The sequence below is a fragment of the Desmodus rotundus genome, chromosome 7 (genome assembly GCF_022682495.2).
Source record: "Desmodus rotundus isolate HL8 chromosome 7, HLdesRot8A.1, whole genome shotgun sequence".
Taxonomy (NCBI): domain Eukaryota; kingdom Metazoa; phylum Chordata; class Mammalia; order Chiroptera; family Phyllostomidae; genus Desmodus; species Desmodus rotundus.
The window spans coordinates 14,783,453-14,803,571 of NC_071393.1; the positions used below are offsets into that span (position 1 = coordinate 14,783,453).

At 54.7% G+C, this 20,119-nt stretch overlaps 2 protein-coding genes across 6 annotated transcripts; one reads left to right on the forward strand and one right to left on the reverse strand.

Annotated features, from left to right (window-relative positions):
• Window positions 1-11: 11 nt before the first annotated feature.
• Window positions 12-9,935, reverse strand: INPP5J (inositol polyphosphate-5-phosphatase J). 5 transcript variants are annotated; one of them, XM_045200523.3, is made up of 13 exons: window positions 9,188-9,935; window positions 6,354-7,555; window positions 5,873-5,989; window positions 5,645-5,753; window positions 5,321-5,437; window positions 4,783-4,958; window positions 4,236-4,347; window positions 3,986-4,095; window positions 3,659-3,842; window positions 1,419-1,556; window positions 1,182-1,259; window positions 970-1,074; window positions 12-778 (listed from the first exon to the last, which is right to left on the reverse strand). In XM_045200523.3, the coding sequence occupies exons 1-13, from the start codon at window positions 9,290-9,292 to the stop codon at window positions 275-277; spliced, it is 3,057 nt and encodes a 1,018-aa protein (XP_045056458.2). In that variant the 5' UTR covers window positions 9,293-9,935; the 3' UTR covers window positions 12-274. The 5 variants fall into 5 exon arrangements, with proteins under 5 accessions (XP_045056458.2, XP_071077998.1, XP_045056460.2 ...); XM_071221897.1 differs by having other exon boundaries at window positions 6,354-6,534; window positions 9,188-9,923; XM_045200525.3 differs by lacking the exon at window positions 6,354-7,555 and having other exon boundaries at window positions 9,188-9,926.
• Window positions 9,936-16,978: 7,043 nt separating this feature from the next.
• SELENOM (selenoprotein M) lies at window positions 16,979-20,092 on the forward strand. The gene is made up of 5 exons (XM_024566621.4): window positions 16,979-17,195; window positions 18,893-18,928; window positions 19,167-19,201; window positions 19,554-19,632; window positions 19,723-20,092. The coding sequence occupies exons 1-5, from the start codon at window positions 17,076-17,078 to the stop codon at window positions 19,879-19,881; spliced, it is 429 nt and encodes a 142-aa protein (XP_024422389.1). The 5' UTR covers window positions 16,979-17,075; the 3' UTR covers window positions 19,882-20,092.
• The last annotated feature ends 27 nt before the right edge of the window (window positions 20,093-20,119 follow it).

The following is a 20,119-nucleotide window of genomic DNA, read 5'->3' on the forward strand; positions in this document are numbered from 1 at the left end:
GGAGTCGGAAATGAGGCTAGAGAATTTAATTCCTAATCAGTGTCCTCTAGAATTGCCCCACCCTCCCGTCCCAGATGGGGGTCTAGATGGGGCTTCGCTGATTGTCACAGTTGAGGTGCCAGGATTGATTTGAGGGAACTCCAGTTGGCCACTCCTGGCCAGGACAGAGTGACAGGTGTGGATAAAGCTGGAGCAGCAGCAGGAGGGAGGCAGATGGTTTTGCAGAAGGTTGGGGCAGAGTGGGAGCCAGCTGTACCCCCAGCCCACCCTGCCTTCAGGGCCCCAGGCCCCCTTCCTCGAACTTCTGGCGGCCCTGAGGGCTGGGACTCAGGCTGTCTGGGGTCAGGGCCTCCTGATCAGGTCCCCAGGAGCCACCACCTCCAGGGTCTACAGTCTCCAGGCGCAAGGCGGGCAGCAAGCCTAGGCTTTGAGGCACAGATGGTGGGAAGGCCCAGGGGTCAGGCAGCCCAGAGGGCCCCTCCTCACTACTGCCCTGGCTGCCTCCATCATTGCCCCTGTTGGGGGCCACACAGGACAGGTGACGGCTCTGGGGTGAGGGGCTCCGGCTGGTGCCTCGGCGTTCGCGGGAAGAGGGTCTGAAGGCCAGGCCAGGGAAGCGGGCCAAGCCTGGGCTGCGACTACGGTGCCGCTTGGACTTGCCAGGGCTGGGGCTTCGGGACTTGGGTGCAAGCAGCTCCAGGGTGCTGTCATCCTCATCCTCCGAGCTGGCACCTGAGCTGTCTGTGCTGCTGGCCGACTCCGAGGCAGGCAGCGAGATCTGGGCGGGAAGGTTGGTCACTGGAGTGCTCCAACCCACGACTGGCCCGAGGCCTCTTGGAACCACTCCAAAACTCCGCCTTGACCGACCCAGGGAGGTCAGGCTACTTGCAGGGGGCCATGGAGAATGTAGAGGCTGCAGCATTTGAACAGGATCTTTGGCACCCCTGATCCCGCATCTGGTCTACTCACCTGGAAGGGCTCCGTGACTCCTATGAGGATGCTGTGGATGTGGCTGTAATAGCCTAGGATGAAGTCTCCATGGCCCTTGGGCAATGACTCCTCACTGAATGTCACCTGGTGGGCCCAGGGTATAAGCCCAGGGTGGGGTCAGGGACAGCCACAGAACCGCCCCCCACCAAAGGCAGTGGGGAGTTCCTCCCCTTCCCCCTTCCCTTGAGTACCTGGTAGGTGTTCCTGTCCACATCCTCGTGTTTGGCCCAGACGTACGCCACGTAGTCCTTGCAGTGGCGGAAACCCACCTGGGGTGAGAGGAATCACAGCTCTTACCCCTGCGGCCTGACCCCAGCAGCCTCCCTGTGGGGCGTCAAACTCTGGAGAAGCCACGATCCCACCTGGGTACCCAGTTGCTCCTCCAGATCCTTCCTTCCCCAAGTCACTGACCACCCCGCCCTTCTTACCCGGTACAAGCCGATCCAGTCCCAGGAGCTACGGGCGAATACAGTTTCCATGCGGTACCTCACCACAGCCTGCTCTGGCCTCACCCACTCATCTGCCACCTCCAGCCGCACCAGTGGTATGTCGTCCCTGAAGGCAAACTGCCCAGGGGCAGGAGGCAACATCAGCGGAGACCCTCTAGTCTCCCATGCACCCCCTTGGGTCTCAGTCAGCATAAAGGAGCTGAGATAAGGGCCTTTGAAATGAAGCTACTGTAGAGACAGGGAAACTGAGGCAGAACAGGTGTAGGATAAATGTCAGGCTTCCTGCCTCCTAACCTAGGGCTCTTTCTGCTCATCACTTCCTTAAGGATTGAATGAGAACACAGCTTTGAAGTTAGAAGACCTTGAGTTTGGCCCTGGCTCTGTCACTGACAGGCTGTGTGGCAAGTGCCCTGGTCTGGGAATCAAACTGGCGACCCTTTGGTTCTCAGGCTGGCACTCAATCCACTGAGCCACACCAGTCAGGGCTGATCTTATTTAACTTTTGGGGCTGTTCAGCAGATTCAGTGAGATACTGTTTGTAAGGCATCCCATCAACTTCCCAGTACACAGTAGGTATGCAATTATTGATTTGTCTTTATGCTAGTAAGGGAGACATGATGTACTGAACATTCTGGGGCAAGCTGAATACCCCTGAGTGGGCAAGAAGAGCCCTGGGTCAAAGCCTGGAGACCTCAGTTCATTTCTAGGCTCTGCTACTAACTTGCTCTGTGACCTCAGGTAAGCCCCTAGCCAATCCAAGACTCAGCTTCCCCGTCTGTATAAAGACATAACTATGACCTTGTCATCAGTCCATAAAGACAATTTATAACCACGAGTACCCTCCTCCCAGGGTCACCCACAGGGGTAGGGTTGCTGGGGGGCAGGTGGCTCGGGCACTGGCTCCACCTCTGTCCCTCAGAGGACTCAGGTGGTGCCAGCCTGAGGCTTTTGTCTGCTCCCTATTTATCTGGTGTCAGGTTTCCCTCCCTCGGCTTCTGAAACAAACTGCTCCAGAAAAAAATAGCACGTCCTCTCACAGCCTCCAGGTTCCTAATAGCAGGTCTAAACAGGGTGGGCAATGCTCTCCAGGACCTTGCAGGGTCAAAACTCCCACTGACCCCTATTCGGATCATGTTGCTTTGAGCAAGAGACTTAAGTTTTCTGAGCCTCAGTTTTCCTCATCAGTAAACCTGGGGGGAGAATTTGGACATCTCAGAGCCTACTAAGGCATTCAAACGGACAACGTATGTGAATATGTGAATAAGGGCCTTGAATGTGGTAGGTGCTCAACAGGTAGTGTTTTACAAGGGACAGAGTCCTGGATAAGGAGGGAGGGTCAGGGAAGGGCGCCCAAAAGGAGTGGTTCTCAAGGTGAGGGTTAAACCTCACATCCAAGCATTTTACCAAAGGTCACAGGAGGCCAGACACAGGCATATTTCCTTTCCCAAGTGACAGAGTTACCAAGGAAAACGTTCTCTGGCCTGCTGTGCTCCCTCTTATCAGATGAAGGGAATCAGAGAGCCAAGCGTTGGGTTTCAGGGCTGGAGAGACGGAATCTACCCTGCTCTGCCACTGAGCCTGTGTAGGACTTGGGGCACCTGCCTACCCCACTAGGGGCCTCGATTAAACAGAGAGTTGGACTACGTAATCTCTCAGGCCCAGTTCTGACGTTCTCGTGTTTCCCTTTCTTTATTTTGGCAACTAGGGACCTCAATCCTAAACCCAGTGCTAAGTAGCATTTAGAGTTTAGCTTTGTATTTTTTGTATCTCTACTCCTTCTTCCCATCACTACCTTGTTCTTATAGTGACTGGAATGTGATATGATGGTAAATAAATAATAAATGAATATGAATGAATGCCGCATGGGGTTTGAGTAAACCTTTTTTCTTCTGGCCTTATGATATATGTGAATTTTAACATAAGTTGCCCTAAACCTTTCTTGGAAGAAGGGAGTTAGGTAAGTGGAAGAAGCATGAGCTCTGGAATCAGATTAGCCTCGGTTTAACTCCTAACTTTTCCCTTTACCAGCTGTGTGGCCCTGGACAAGCAATGCTGTCTCCGAGCCTCAGTTTCCTCACCTGAAAATGGTGATCATAACCCACTCCCACTCTGCTATGACAGATGGGTACTGCTAAGGGCAGGTGAAAGGGGCTGGTGGGCTGCAGAACGCTGAGCTGGGCTTGGGGATGCCATGAGAAGAGGGTGAGGCCAGGACTCACGTGCAGGACAAACTGGGCAGCCACAGGCTTGTGGTCACTGACTGTGTATTCCATGTGGCTGCGGTAGCTGTGCTGGGTCACCTGAAGCCGGTAGCTCTCCTGTCCTGAGGGGCTGCGACCTCCACGTGGAGCCTTGACTTTCCACAGGATACGGTCTGTCCAGGCTGGCTTCCGCTTCTTGGCACTGTGTTGGGCAGGCATACTCCGAGTGTCAGGGGCGGTGGGTCAAGGCACAGCCTCCAGCCTCACCTCCAGGCCCTCTTCCCGGACTCCTTTATCTAGAAGATCTCAGCCCACATCCCCACCTCAGGGCAGTGCTGCGCTCACCTGGTGTCATATTTGTTAGTACCCACGTCAAACTTGAAGGTGGGTGCAAAGTTGAGGGGCCCCTCCTGGAAGCCCTTCAGGATAGGCCAGGTGTTCTTGGCCATGTTGAGCTGTGAGGGTCCAGAAAAGCAGAATTGGACAACAGCTTGGGCAGGGCAGGTGAGGGCAAGGACTGTAGCCTAGGGTACAGGTGCGTCCTGAGGCACACTCTGTGTGCTTGGGGCTTGGGGTACAGCCTGGGGTTCCGCACCTGGTCCTTCTCCCAGAGCTGGTGGAGCTGGTTGTTGTCAATGGCAAACTTGACAAAGTGAGGGTCGTAGCTCTCGATTCGGAAGTTTAGGTCCCCGAACCAGAACACGAGGCTGTTTGGGGTGGAGGACAGCGGGGTCCTTGGGGTGGAAAAGCCCAAACCAGATTCTTCTCCACCCCCATCCAACCCGACAACACTGAATGCCCCTAGTGATAATGGCCGGGTGGCCGCAGAGCCTCCAGCCCGCCAAGGAGCAGTGGGGTGCAGATCTAGAGGAAAGTTACCGTGGGTTCAGAACCTCAGTAAGGACCTGCGCCTCAGCAAAGCTCCACCCTGCAGGCTCTGCCCCCATCAAACTCACCCAGCATTGCCGTTTCAAGATGTAGTTTGGGAGGTGATCCATCTCCATAGGCCCGGCCTTTCCCCACAAGGCCCACCCAGATAGTATCAAGCTCCTTCTTGCAAGGGAGCGGACACTCACCGCTGAGGCCCACCCCTACTTCACTAGCCACGCCCAACCTTCATTTGGCCCCGCCTTGGCCCGTACTCGTGATCCAGGATGCCTTGCGCCCCTGGTCCCTGGAACTGCTGGAGGCTGAGGATGGTCTGGAAGTTGTCCTTGCGCTGCTCCGCTTTGTCCATGTGTGCTGGCAGGTGGCAGTTCAGGAAGCAGAGCATGTGCCCGAAGGCCGCCAGTCTCACACTCACTCCACCTTTGTTGCCCTTGAGCGGCAAGATTGGGCGGGTCATGGGCAGGGTCCAGGCAAGGAGCTGAGGCTCTGGGCAGGGGATACAGAGGGGCGAGGACGGCCAGCCCGTGGAGGTGGCTTGGAGAGGGGTGGGGTCTAGGGAAAGGCGCAGAGCACTGGGAAACCCTCTCCCCCAACCCCCCTCCCCGAGCCCAGGGGAAGACAGAAAGGGGGCGGGGTCTAGAAAATAGAGGAAGGTGGTGGGCGGGGTTGGTGGGAGGCAGGCCTCAGAGTAAGGGGCGGAGCACAGGAAGGAGATCTTGCCAGTGCAGGAGGTCTGGGGACTAATAACGCTGGCCCCTTAGGACTGCCCGCTCCGATCACTTCCTCGCTTACCCAATAGCCACCCAGTCCAGTGCGCGTGCAATCTGTCTGCACGTCCCTCAGGAAAGGCAGGTGGTAGTACTTGGCGAACAGCAGCAGAATGACGCCCTGCATCCTCACCGTACTCACCTACGGTGGGAGGCGACTAGGCTGAGGCACAGGGCACAACCCCAGCTTCTCCGCCCTTGCCCTTTCTCGTCTTTAAAGTCTGCTCCTCCAGCCTCCCCTGTCACAGACCCGGCAACAGAGGCCCAGCGGACCCCAGCGGGCCCAAGGCAGATGCAGAGCCAGGAATCCACGGGGCTCCGCTCGTCCAGAGGGTGAGGGGGGCGTTACCAGCACGAAGCTGAAAGGCGCCAGTGCGTCCATGAAAAGCTCGCTCCACTGATCGGTGAAGAGCGCGTCTTTGAGCCTCTTGTTGATCATGGAGTTCACTTCCTGCAACCTGGGGTGTGGGGTGAGGCGGCTGTTGGGCTGGGGGACTCCTTAGAAGCCCCTCCCACGGGCGAGGGTCCGGGAGGCAGGAGAGCCTGGGGAGAGGGTGCACGCCCCCTGCCCCCTCACCCTATGGCAATCATGTCTGCCTTGTCCCCGTCATCGCCGCCACTGCCCAGGTGGAGGAGGGATGTGACGTCGTCAGGGGGCACAGCAGTGCCCACATTCCACGTGACCACAGTGATCCTGGGGGTGCCAGTATAGGAGGGGTAACTGCAGGGCACCACTCCCTCACCCCTGATCTCCCTCCCACAGGGCCCTTTCTGGGGAAATAAACTGAGGCAAGTGTGGGTGCAAACCCTCAGAAGGACCACAGTGGGCCCAGTATCCCTCCTTCCAAACTCTCCCAGGGGAGGTCAATTGAGTTAGGGGTGGGCAAGTCCCTCAGGAGGTGATGCTGTCTTCCGAGGGTCCCAGAGTGGGCCCAGCACCCCTAAGGACTCTTCCTTAGGGAGGTGAACTAGGGCAGACTAGGGCAAGCCACCCTGGAAGGATGGCTAGTCTCAGAGCTCAAGCCCCAACAATCTTTTGGGGGAGAGGGCCCCCTCACCAGAAGCCGGGGTCACTCTTGCAGGTAGGCTGAGCTGACCAAGAGGAGGAGGATGCTGAGGTGGATGTAGATGGGGAGGTGGTGACTGGGACTGGAATTTCTTGGGGCTGAAGGCTGGGGCTCAGGTGCCCACCAGGCCCTGCACCCTGGGTGCCAGGCCTGGGGAGGGCCGCCTCAGGGGCTGGGGGGACACAGGGGGAGCAGTTGGGGGAGCGGTTGGGGGAGCGGTTGGGGGAGCGGTTAGGGGAGCGGCTGGGGGAGCGGCTGGGAGACCGGGGTGGCTTGGGCAGAGGTGGGGGCATGGTCTGGGCTGAGGAGACCCCTGGCCGGAAGGTGGGGGACAGAAGTCCTGGGGAGCGGGCACCAGGCTCTGGAGGGCCCTGGCCTGTATTCAAGGGCAGTGACTGGGGTGGCTGGGGCAGGACAGGATCCTCAGGGCTGCTGCGGGGGACCTCAGGCCTGGCTCTGAAGGAGGGAGAGGTCCGGGGGTCTGGGGGAGCTTGGATCAAAGATGGGGGGCCTGCAGGACTGGATGCCTGAGCTGGAGGCTGGAGATGCCCTTCAGAAGCAGGGAGAGGTCTAGGGGCTGGGGCATCCCTCTGTTTAGCTGGTGTCCGTCCCACAGAGGCCAGGGCTGATGTCATGGACACTGGAGCCAAGGTCTGTCCCTGAGAGGGCAATAGAATCGGGCTGGGCATTGGGGAAGAGTTGGAGGAGGGCTGTGGGCGCTGTTCCTCAGATGCCAGGGCCAGGCTCAGGCCTGAAGTGGCCAGTGCTGGCTTGGGTCCCACGGAGACAGGTGGTACCTGCTTCTGGTCCCTAGACATTGGAGCCAGCCTGGGCCTCACAGTGGCTGGAGGCAGCCTGGGTGCAGCTGAGGCAGACATCACCAGCTGCCCCAGGGATGTTGGAGCCAGGACCGAGCCTGAAGTTGCTGGAGGAGACGTCGGCCCAGCAGAGGCGGGCATCACCAACTGGCCCACAGATGTTGAAGCCAGGCTGAGGCGGGCAGGAGCTGTTTTCTGCCCTCCAGGGGTAGACAGTGGAGCCAGGAGGGGTCGAGGAGATGACAAAGCCAGCCTTGGCCCCTCTGAGGAAAGTGGCACAGCAGCATGTGGCCCCATAGGTGCCAGAGCCAGCCTTGGTTCCAAGGGTACTGGGGCTGCATTCTCCTTGGCTGGGAGCTGAAAACTTGAGTCCACCTTGTAGAGGACAAGTTAAAGACACAGGGTAACCCTAACCAGTGGCTTAGGCCCTGACTTCCACATAGACCCCAGAAGACTCCATATACCTAAAAAAAAAGGTACATCTTTCCAAGGAAGTTCTTCCTGATTTCTTTTCTCAATCCATCCTGCTGCATATAAGCTTCTCTTTTAGGGGAAACAGGACACAGAACCTTATCTGCTCTCTCAAGTCTGACATCTCTTTCAGAGATGGGGAGACTAAGACCCCTGACTCAAATGAGGCAGAGTGTGAGTCTGGGCCTTCCTGGCTGCCACCCACTCCCTGGCCGCCCTGGAGTGTTGGGTGGCTGGAGCCAGCTTTCCTGGACAAATTCCCTGCAGTCCCATGTCAAGGGCTATTGACTTGACACCCCGGATCTGCTCACTCTACACCTGAGGTCCAGTGTGTTCAATATCCCCTCCTTCTCCCCAGTTCTCAGGAACCCTCAGGTTCTCCCCACCAAACGTTTCTAACCTTGGTCATAGCCCTCTCTGTCCGCTTCATCCATTCCCAGAGCTCCACGCAGGAGCAAGAGCCCGGGTCTGAGAATGGCCGTGCCAGCCCCTAGCCCAGCTCTGCGTGCCCTTAGACAAGCACTTCTCCACCCAGGGTCTCTGTTTTCCTGTCTGTAAAACGAAGGAACCTGGTGAAGGGTCCCTGGCCACACCTGGTTCCTGGGAAACCTTAGTCTCATATTTTCTGCATGTAGGAGCCCAACGTATGCTGGAGTTCCATTTGAGCCCCATGGAACAGTCCGTCTTCACCAAGTGTGATTCTAACGCTCAGAGCAAGTCCAGGCTTCTGTTGATGGTGGCATCACCCCTCTCTGTGCCCAGGTTGTACCCTCTTACCCTCTTCACCCTCTCCCCCACCTGAGAGGACAAGTAAGCAGGTGGCCTTGTTTTGTCCAGCAGGTGGAGTAGGGGTCACCAGTAGGGACCTCCTTTTCCTTCCCCATCTGTCTCCAGTTTCTGACACCCCTGTCTCCAGAAGACAGGATTAATGTCCTTTGCCAGGGAGCGCAGAAGATTTATACTTGCTCTGGGATGGCCCCATCCCTGCCTCCAGAGATGCAGTCTGTCTGCAACCCGTGCCCTTCTCGGTTCAGACAACCTGAAACTCTGCTTCCACCACCGTCCCCAAACTCACCTCTTTAAGGATGCATTTTGGACATCCTCCTTGGCTCCAGGTATCCTACTATGCACCCCCCCCCCCAACAACCACCACACCGCCTCCAGCACTAACAACTTAGACATCCCAGATGTCACAGTTTTAGTCTTCAGGGACAAGCCTCCTCATTTTGCATTGTCTCAGAGAGGACAAGCAACTTGCCCAAGGTCACACAGCAAAGCTGGAGCACAGCTGGGTCACTTAACACTCAGTCCAGTGTTCTCCTGCAGGATCCTGGAGACAGCTAACTCTATTTCTCTTTGGGTGTCCCATCACTGCCCCCTCAGGCCCCAAGGTGCCCTGTTTACCCATCCCTGCTCAGTGGACAGAGGAGAGTGCCAGTCCCTCAGCCAGGGTCACCAGGGTGCCTGCAGTGTGTGTGTAGGGGGGGTGTGGGACTAAGGATCAGGAAAGGGGAGGATAGGTTTTAGGGGTCTTACCTTGGAGGGTGCTCCAGTTTGGAAAACCCCATGGGGCATGGGCAGAGGTCCCAGGCCAGCCAGGGTCCCTGGCCTCCTGCTGCCACTGCTGCTGTGGCCCTCCATGTCTGCAGCCCCCGGCAACCCGGGCTCCCTCAGGCTCTAGCTCCAGCTCCTCCGCTCCCGGGGACCAGTGATGTCATCAGCCGTTTCAACCTGCTGAGAATTTAAAGGCACAGGCATCCACTTCCCAACCTAGAGGTGGCCAGGGCAAGGTGGCCTATCCCCTGACTGCTCAAGCTGGCACGGTCATGGGAGTGTGGGGAAGTGTGCCCGTTGGCTTGGCCTGAGTTCCTCCTGGCAGCATGGAGTAAGCTCTGTCTGTACCCCTCCGCAGCCCTGCCAGTAGGCCTGGTTGGGCATTGTTCAAGGGAGGGGCATTGACACGCCTGAGGGAAAAGTCGAAACAAGTAGCTCAGAGGTCAGCACCCTCTTCAGGGCTTCCGGGACACCTGAGTCCCTACCCTGATCCTGTGACCTTCCTGGTGCTCTGCCATCTCAGGACTTGCCTTGGCCCCCACCCTTGCCCCATTTCCAGGCCTTGGTGCCTGCCGCCTGCCTGGCTCTATCTTCCCATCCCAGAGCCAGACACTCAGGCTCCAGCTACTGGAGTCCTTTCCCAGCTCAGCCTCAGCACTGCCCCTTCTCCTCTGAAGACTCCTCACTGCCTGCCCTAGGCCTCCCACAGCCAGGCCCATCCCAGCCCAGTTCCTCTCAGCTTTCCTCTCTCCCGTACTCAGTGGGTGTGGTTTTGGACAGGCTACCTGTTCAAGGTCACCTACTAGGCTGGGGAGGTCTCCTGCATTTCAATGAGGAAAGGGAGTGTCCTCAGTGACCCAAAACCAGTATGAACCAATTGGGGCATCTGGAGGAAAGAAACTGGGGTGGAAAAGGAAAAGCAGGGGGAGAATGAACTGGCAGGAGGGTCCTGGGAGCCCCTTTGGCCAGGACCTAGCACAGGCCTTGGTCTCCAACAGGCCCAGGGAGATGATTGTTGAATGAATGAGTGACCGAGTGACAAGGTTCAGGGATGGCTATGGGCCCTTTGCTTCTTCCTCCTCCCTATTATCATTCTTACCTGCTAAGCAGTCCCTGAAATCCCACTTCCTCCAGAATTGCTGGATGGCTTAGAGTGGTCCTTCTCAGTTTAGGCAGATAATGTTCAATTTTTTGACCAGAGCTCCCTGTTAGGCAACAGCCACCTCTGCATCTTCATAGGCCCGTGTGGTTCCCTACATGAAAGTCATGTGGACATACGACTTCCTGTCCCTGGATGGGCTTTTCGCCTGTGTTTTTCACCTGTCTCCGGCTCTAGTTGTGTTTCTGGGCTGGCAACTCTGTGAGGCTGGAATTGCAGAGAGGGAGACCCAGATCATAGCAGGGCCCTGGCGTAGAAAGGTGTTTGGATGGTGATGGTGGAGGTGATGATAGTGGTGGTAGAAGAGGTGATAACAAAGGCGTGGACGCTGGCGGTGGTGGAGGTAGTGGAATGAAGGGGTGGTGGTAATGGTGATAAGGGTGACAGTAATAGCGGAGGAGAGGTGGGGGCAGAAGAGGATGTTATATTGATGGGAGAAGAGGGGGTGGCGGCGCTGGAGGTGCAGGTGGGGGGTGGTGAGGGAGGACGTGAGAGCAGACATGGTAGAGGTATGCAGGCCACCAGAGAGAGAAGGAAAAGTTAAACGTGCCCTGTCCAGCCCTCTGACTCCTATTCTACAGATGAGATAACAGAGACACCCCTAATAGTATCAGCCTTCTGATGCAATCTAAGGCCTGGGACAAGGTCTTAGGCTCAGCCATGGGGGCTGGGACAATGGCATCAAAGTCCTTTGGAAGCCAGGCAAATGCCATGCAAATGAGTGTGCAGAAGGCTACTTGGCCCTAGCTGGGCAGCCTAGGATTTGCTGGATAGCAAATCCTCTCCCTGAGTTCAGACCGTGCAGGAAACTTTGTTTCTGCGCTGCTACTGGCTTACTTGGGAAGTTCACTCAGATTGCTGATTTGTGTAAGGGAGATAAAACAGCTGATACTTCCTAAGGTTGCTGTGAAGGTTCAACAAGATAGTGCATATGGAGTGTTGAGCAGAGAGCCTGGTACCAGTAAGTTCTCAGTCAGGGTAGCTGCTCTGGAGTTCTCATCACCAGCATCATCATCATCATCATCATCTCTAACATGCCCATTTGGTGGATGCTGAAACTGAGGCCCAAGGTAGTTGTATCCCTGGGGGGAAGGTGAAGGGACTCTGAGACCCAGACATGGCCTAACCAGGGGAAGGAGGTGGGGGTGGAGGGGCGGACCCTGGCTGAGAAGGGAGCCGGGTGAGATCTATATTTGAGCTCCTGGTGTGATGACTAAGGAGGTTGATAACAGGCTCCGGGGCTCAGGGCGGCAGGCCGGGGGCAGCTGCCAGGGAGAACCGCCCCCTGCTGCAGATAGCTGGCTCCCTCCCTTCCCTCACTGGAGGGGGTGGGGTGTACTGAGGCACAGGGTACAGCTTGTCCGGCCCCCTTTTGGAAACTGTTAGCGCTAACCTTCAGGCTGTTTGGGTTGGGAATAGGAAAGGACAGAGTTGGTGGTTGGCGGATTATCTTGGTTACTCTCCATAGTAACCCTGAAAGGTTGGTAATAAGATCCCTGTTTGATAGAGGAAGAAACTGAGACCAGTAGGGGACAGAGAATAGGGTTCCCAAGGAGATAGTGGATAATTCCTTCGCACAGAGGTGACTATTGAACCCCTTCTTCGACGGTGAGTCCATGTTACCAAATTGAAAAGAGGAGGAATGTCCTGGGAAGCAGAGGAAGAGCAGGTGCAAAGGTATGGAATGGGGCAAGTTCTGTCTGTGAAAGGATGCAAAATTTAGACATACGCCCTCATGGCCCTTTGGTTCAGAGTAAATACACCACGAGCAGGTGTATACTTCCTCTGTCCTCCGCCTCTTCCTCTATCCACTTCCCAGGAGCTTCTGTGAGTGATAATAGTACAGAAGGGTCCTCCCTTCAACCCCCTGGTCACCCTGACCCAGGCCCACTGTAAGGAAGGTCACACTGTGGCCACTGAGAAATGGCTGGAGATGCAGAGGGTCCCACGTATGAGTGTACTGGGGAAGGTGGAAAAGGTAAGTGTTAGGGAGAGCTTCCTGGAGGAGAAAAATGTACAGGGCATGGAGGAGCATTTGTCCTCCCAAGACTTCACTCCAGGGTTCCGCATGTCATGTCGCTGTCCCCTTGTTCTCACCCTCTGGGGTAGGTGTCATCTTTACACCCCACTTGCCCCTCAGGAAATGGGCTCAAGGAGGAAGATTGACTTTCCCAAGGTCACACAGCTGGGGCTGAGGCTCAGGCATCCCTCCTCCCTCTCCACTGCTCCCCCTCCTCCTAGGCAGCCTGGCACCCGCTGTCAGCTGCTCTGAAGTGAGTGGCTATTTTTATTCTGGTGCGAGGGGATCTCAGGCAGCAGAGCCATGTAGGTTAGAAGGCTCTAGGCCACCCGGCTTTAGCGTGCAAGGAGAGCCTTATTGCAGGGACATAAGCTGGCCTGAGGGCTCGTGCTGGCTACCTGTCCTGGGCTCCCATGTCTTCAGAAACTTTTTTATTAGACCTCAGAACAGAGCACAGGGCCAGATTCAACCCTGACCCTGATTCCAGATCCACCTTGAGCCCCAGTCTTGGTGTTCACTGAGCCCGGATCCCGTGCCAAGACTGAGCCGCTACCTCAGCTCTAGGCTGAGCTCTGACCGTGGCCTTAGATTGAGCCCTGACTCTGGTCACATACGGAGCCTGATCCAAGCATGACTAAGGCTGATCCCAACTTGAGACCTCGATTCTGGACCCAGATTGAGCCCTGATCCTAGCCTAAGACTGAGTCATAGTCACAGACTGAACTCCAGCCCTCGTCTAGATGAACCTTTGACTTTATACTGAGCCTTAACCCCAAGTCTGGTCATTAACTAAACCCTGAACCTGGTAGCAGACAGAGTCCTGATCTTGTTTACAGACTGAGCCATGAGCCTAATCAATGGACTGAATCCTGTCCTCAAACTGAGCTCTGACTCTGGGTCACACAACTCTGGTCACATACTGATCCATGACCTCAGACTGTCATTGAACCTGGTCACAAACTGAGCCTTGATCCTGGTTGCAGAGTGAGGCCCGCAAGTAATCCTTGAGTACCAACTCCAGCCCCGGACTCAGTTGTAACCCTGGCCTTAGGCTAAGGGCTGACCCTGATCCTGTCTGAGCCTGACCCCATCACAGACTAAACCCTAAACCCAGCTCCACCTGGGGAAGGCTGCTGGCCTAGATTACAAACTGCCACAAAAGGGAATGGATTACGATCAGAGATGTTCTGGGAGATTCTGGGCCTCCCATGGCTGCTGATGCAGAATGTTCCCGGTACTGTTGTGGCCAGTGTCTCTACCACTGGTTCCACTGGCTGGATAGTCAACCTTCAGCAGCCCAGGCTGTGGGCCCTCCAGGCCGCAGCGTCCAGGTTAATGCAATGAGAGTGGTTTGGTGGCATCTATCCAGTAAACAACATGGGCCCACAGGGCATTGAGGCTTGGTTCTGTCTGCAGAAAAACCACAGGCTCTATCTCCATGGGGCCTCAGGCTTTAGCCACTCGGAGGCCATTGCTAGGGTATGGGGTCAGGTAGAGGGAGCCCATCACATGTGTCCCATTTTTAAAAAAATTCTCACCCAAATATAGTTTTTAAATTGATTTTAGAGAGAGAGGAAGAGAGAGAGAAACATCTCTTGGCTGCCTCCCGTATGTACCCCAACCGGGGATCAAACCCGAAACCTAGGTGTTCGCCCTGACTGGGAATCCAACAAGCAACCTTTTGGTGTACAGGACGGTGCTCCAACCAGCTGAGCAACTGGGCCAGGGCCCATTGGTTTTTTTTAAACAACGTTTACTCTTTGTGTTTAGGTAATAGATATTTATTCTAGCAAATACAGGAAAAGTGTAAAGAAGAAAACTCTCACCTATAATTTCATCTGCCAAAAAATGACCATTTTGACTTCTTGGGTTGTTTCTTGCTAGATTCGGTTTTTGGTCCAGGCATACATAGGGTGAGGCAAAAGTAGGCTTACAGTTGTGAGTATGTGAAACGATTTATTCTTGTATTATCATTTATTAATTATTGGATTCTTTTGCATTTAATCAACAGTAACCCCCCTTTTGCCACACCCCGTATATTTACACATACACATTGTACAAAATTGGTTGGTTACTCTGTTGCTGTCACAACGTCCATTACAGCCCATATCCTCGGCAGGCTTCAGGAATGGGTCCCAATTGGTTCAGCCAATGAGTAATTCCCATTTTTCCAGCCACATGACTGGATCTTGAATGGACTAGTGAGATATAAGGAGGACTTTTGGGAAAGAGAGTTCATTTACTTTCCTGAGGAGATTACCGGAAAAAAAAACAATCATCCCTTGATTAGATGTGAATGGAGAAGTCTGCAGTCTTGGGTGGTGCTGGCGGCCATCTTGACACCATGCAGGTGGCCGGCCTAATGATCAGCTGAAACTATGGAAAGAAGAATGGAGAGAGATCAAGTTTTGATGACTTTATCGAGTGGATCAAACCTTGCCTAAAGCCCTCCATGCCATTCAACTATTTTGTTATTTGAGCCCAAAGATGCCCTTTTGAAAGTCAGTGGAAGCCGAGAGCATCACAACTCCCAACTGCTATTGCTGTTTAGTGGTGGGATTTTTTAACAATGAACATTTTTCATGTCAATCAACACTATGCTACATCATTTGAAATAATTACATGGTTTTCAATCCTATGGAGGTATCATCATGTATTTAATTCATTCATTCCCTGCTGTGACGTACTTAGACTGTATCGCCAGTTTTCACCACGATAAACTGTTTTCTTTTTAAAGATTTTATTTATTTATTTTTAGAGAGAGGGAAAGGGAGGGAGACAGAGAGGGAGAGAAACGTCAGTATGTGAGAGAAACATCAATTGATTACCTCTCTCATGCCTCCAACCTGGGCCCCAGGCCACAACCCAGTCATGTGCCCTGACTGGAAATCAAACCCATAACCTTTCAGTTTACAGGATTACACTCAACCCACTGAGCCACACCAGTCAGGGCTAAACTGCGTTTTGATAAACAAGCTTGACCTAACCATTGGCCCCCTCTCTGATGATTACTTTGGAATGAAGAAATGACTAGGTTGACAAAATTTATATATATATATATATATATATGTATATATATATATATATATATATACCTCCTAACCTGAGGAGAGGCTTATTGATTTTAGAGAGAGGGCAAGGGAGGGAGAGAGGGAGACAAACATCAACGTGAGAGAGAAACACCAAACGGTTGCCTCTCGCATGTGCCTCGAACAGGACCAAACCTGTAACCCAGGTATGCACCCTCACCAGGGAGCGAACCCATAACCGTTTGGTTTACAGGACGATGTTCTAACCAACTCAGCCACACCAGCCAGGGCAGAAGAAAAGTTTTTAGGGTTTTGATTATTGAGTCAAATTGCCCTCCAGGAGCTTGGATGAATTCGCACTGACACAGCACTCAATGGAATGTTAGACTTAACCTATTATGTTAAACGTCTGGACAGAACCAATTATATTTATAGTTTCTTCATCCATTTATAAAGTTTCATGTATCCATTTATAAAGAATGGATATTAAATAATAGGTCTAGGCCTATCATTATAAAACCTTTATAATCAAGTCAGTGAATGGGAGGTAGCAGGGTGAGCAAAGGGCTTAGTTCAGACCTGACATCTACTAGGCTCAATGTTTAGGGTCCATGATACTTTTAGCGGTCCAGGAAAATGTTTTAGTTTTAATTTCTTTTAAAATCAGAAGAAAAATTGAATATATAATGAATCCAGCCTGGATTATGTTCTTTTTTTTTATCAAAGCAGCTGTAAAATCCAATTTTTAATATATTTTCTTAATGGAGGAAGGGGTTCAGAAGGGCAAAAATGCCTAAGGTCCATGAAAATCGTAATACTGCCTTGGAATGATGTTGAGAATTTTGAGTCCCGGCCTAGATTCAGAGGCAAGAGCACTGTGCTCAATTTGCTGAGTCTGCCTTGGGCTTGAAGAGGGGAGGTGGCCGTTGTGATCCAGTTATCTTTGGTTTGGTGAGAAGAGCCCAGAGGCATTTGGGGTTTAAATCCCAGATCCGCAACTTAATCACTTTTTACCTTTCTTAGCCTGTTTCCTAACCTGCAAAACGGGGCTCATAGGGCTTTTATGAGGTAAAGAATGAAATAGTGAAAACTGACATCGTAGCACCTACTGTTCTAAAACGTTTTATGGGTATTAACATTTTTATCTTCCCAGCTCCTAGAGAGTACGTAATGTACCTATCGCCACAATATGTGCCCCAGGGAATTGAAACCTTAATCGAAAGTTCGTCCAGAAGGATAAAAAACATAAACAAGAATTCCCCAGGCCTCCGTTTCCCCATCTTGAAATCCGGTGTGTGGCTTAGGAACCCGTGTCCGACCGCATCCCGCCCGTGCCCCCTACAGGCTTGAGGAGGAGGCGCTGCTGGCCGCATCCTGCCGGAGCGTCCACTCCCTCTGTCGGCAGAGGGCGCGTAGACACCCTTGGGACTGAGAAAGTAAAGGCCTGAGAGCGGGAGAGGAGCCAGAACCCCACCGGGTGCAAGCTGGGGGACGCCCTGCAGGCCCGTAGGCGAACACCCGGAGCTGGGGGCGAGATCGCTGGCGGGGTGGGGCGGGGCCTCGAGCGGGGGCGGGGCCAGACAGAGGGCCGGACAGCAGGCCCAGACGTGGCGCAGCGGCCCGGCATTTCACCTCCCGCTTGCTGATTTTCTTCGTGTTCCAATGCGACTCTCGCTGCCTCCGCCGCCCCTGCTGCTGCTTCTCGCGGCATTCGCTTCTGCCGCCACAACCTTCCGACCCGACTGGAACCGTCTGCACGGCCTTGCCCGAGCCCGGGTAGAGGTGAGTGTGTCGGCCCCCAGCCGAAGACCACGGCTCTCATGCCCTGCGGCCCCTTAGCCTGGGCACCATCGCCCGCTCTGGCCCCAGGAACCTCCCGATTCCCAAGTCCCCATTGGCTCTGGGACCACCCCTCTTACTTCCCAGCCTCTGGACGGACGCCCCAGCACCCCCCGTGGAAGCCCGAGACACTCGATCTTGCGGCCCGGAAATCCGAACTCCTCCCCAACTCCCCATCAGATCAGACAGCGGGTCCCCAGACACTTTGACCCTGTCCCCTAACTCTTCTCCTGTCCTATGACTCTCCCAAGCCTGCCCTCCGGAGCCCAACTTCCCATCCTTCCCCCCACCCCTCATCGATTCACTTTTACCTGGAATTCCTCCCGCAGCCCAGTTCCATATGGTCTCTCTTCCTTTGCTGGGGGAGAGAAGACTTTCTGGGTGCCTTCCCCCAGCGTTCAGGAGCCAGGGAAGGGGGCTAGGAACTGCACTACCAATACTTTGCAGCAGCCCCTCTACCCCTACACCCTTTTGTGGGGAAATTCTCCACCGGAGTCCCTGTCTTGCTGTGTGACTTGGATCATTGCAGCCCCTCTCTGGGCCTCAGTTGTCTGTTTGAACAAAGAGGCTAGAGGAGGCTCTGACCTCTGTAGGGACGTCCCAGCACCCCCCGTGGAAGCCCGAGACACTCGATCTTGCGGCCCAGAAATCCGAACTCCACCCTAACTCCCCATGAGACAGCAGGTCCGCAGACACTCTGACCCTGTCCCCTAACTCCTCCTGTCCTATGACTCTCCCAAGCCTGCCCTCTGGAGCCCAACTTCCCATCCTTCCCCCCATCCCCATCGATTCACTTTTCCCTGGAATTCCTTTAGTGGGTATAGCGTAGTCCTGCAAACCAAAAGGTCCTCAGTTCAATTACTGGTTCTCAAGGCACATGCCTGGGTTGCAGGCCAGGTCCCCTGTTGCGGGCATGCAAGAGGCAACCAATGGATGTTTCTCTCACACATCAATGTTTCTCTCCTTTCCTTTCTCCCTCCCTTTCTCTCTCTCTAAAAATAAATAAATACAATCTTTAAAAGCTGGGGGCAGGAGGAGGGAGGACTAGAATGGGTGGTCCTAGAGTCTGGAATCCTGCTGGGAGGTGCCCCTCTTCCCTCAGGAAGTGCAGGGGTCCTCCCATCTTCCCAGGTTGGGAAAGCAACCAGATGGTCTGTGGGGCTGCCCTTCAGGTGGCAGGGAGGGCCAGCTCTGCTTGGGGTGTGGTAGGGACCAGATGGCAGATGTCTGTAATGGGGGTGCCCAGGGCAGTTCTGAGCTGTTTCCTTCTGGGGTGCTCCACCCTGAGGCTCTAGGGGCCAAAGGTGAGGCCCAGGTCTCTACACCCTGAGAGGAGTAGGGTGACCATTTCTCTTGGGCTCAGTCAACAGTCACTAAGATGTGCAGGCAAGAGTCCTGAGGCCTGTAAATGCCCTAGTGTCTCTGACCTTGCCCCCTTTGCCCTCGGTATGCCCAGGTCTCAGTTTCCCTGTCTGTACAGAGTCCCCCTTTCTGCCTACAAGAGGCCTCGGTCTCTGCACCTCGGAAACCGCTGGAGTAATCCACAGCCTGACCCAAGTGGGAGACGACAGTGAAATGGCTTTGGGGGTGCGGTTGGGGTGTGAGGTTTTTTTGACCTATCCCATTTTGTTCCCATCCAGACCTGTGGGGGATGACAGCTGAATCGCCTGAAGGAGGTGAGTTTGAAGGAAGAGGTCCCAGCTCTGTCTTCCCTGAGCCTCTTGGGGCCCCGGGGGGGGGGGGGGGGCGGGTTGGGTGATGGGCAACATGGTCCCAATGATTGGATGATTGGATGGGGGAGGACCTCTGGGCTGGTGTCAGGAGCTTGCAGCTGACTGGCTGCACCTCACTGGGCTTCAGTTTCCCTTTGGTACCTTGCGGGGGTTGGGATCTGATGCTTTGGTTTCTCCCCAGGTGAAGGCCTTTGTCACCCAGGACATCCCACTCTAGTATCCTTATTCGGTGCTGGGGGAGGGAGAATGTGGAGGGAATCTGAGAGAATCTCTTTCTACTTAATTTCACTGATAGCATGACAAATGGTCATCTGACAAGTCGAATTGATTGGTAGTGTCTGCTCAGAGAATTCCAAAGTGGTCTCCAAGGTGGGTAGGCAAACGGAATTGACTGAGGACTGCCAGGCACGGGAATGGACAGGAGGGCCCTTTGCTTCTTTGGACCCTCATTCCCTCACGTGTAAATGGGGATCCCTGCGTTACCTCGGCAAACAAGGCTGTGCTGTTCACATCGGCAAGGCCATGGGAGCCCCTGCCTGGCCCACCACTACCCACCTTAACTCTCCAGTCACAACCTAGTAATGAAACACCTCCCGGGGGCGGACCCAGAGCTGGTGCTGCTGGGCCAACGCTCAGAGGAGCTGGAGGTGAGGCCTTGGAAGGAGGAGGGGGCGGGGAGAAGGCAGGGGGTGGGGCGAAAAGCAGGCCGTTGCGCTGACCCAGTCCCTCCACTTCAGCGAATCCCACTCAGCGAAATGACCCGCGAGGAGATCAACGCTCTGGTGCAGGAGCTCGGCTTCTACCGCAAGGCAGCGCCCGACGACCCTGTGCCCCCCGAGTACCTGCAGGCGCCTGCTAAGCCCGCTAAAGGCTCTCCAGACCGCGCTGACCTGTAGGTCCCGAAGTGCGGCATCCCCCTGACTGAGCCCTGCGGACAGAATGAAGCGCTCAGTGTCCCGGGAGCACCTCCCTCGCTGAGAGCAGAAGCCTCGTCCTGGAGGGAGCGGCAGGGATGGAGTTGGGGGTTCCTCCCAATTCCCCTTTATTCTATCCCACTAACACCCCCCTCCCCCGTTAGCTCCATTAAATCTCCTTCCGTCTTTGAGAGATTCGACTCCTTCTTTGCTGCGGCCA

Bases quoted from the DNA above. Each gene is read 5' to 3' on its own strand.
- INPP5J (XM_045200523.3), bottom strand. From the start codon at position 9,292: ATGGAGGGCCACAGCAGCAGTGGCAGCAGGAGGCCAGGGACCCTGGCT. The intron at 5,990-6,353 runs GTGAGGGGGCCC...TGGCACCCCCAG, and splicing joins AAGAGTGACCCCGGCTTCTG to GATCACTGTGGTCACGTGGA. The intron at 1,075-1,181 runs GTACTCAAGGGA...TGGGCCCACCAG, and splicing joins TGGACAGGAACACCTACCAG to GTGACATTCAGTGAGGAGTC.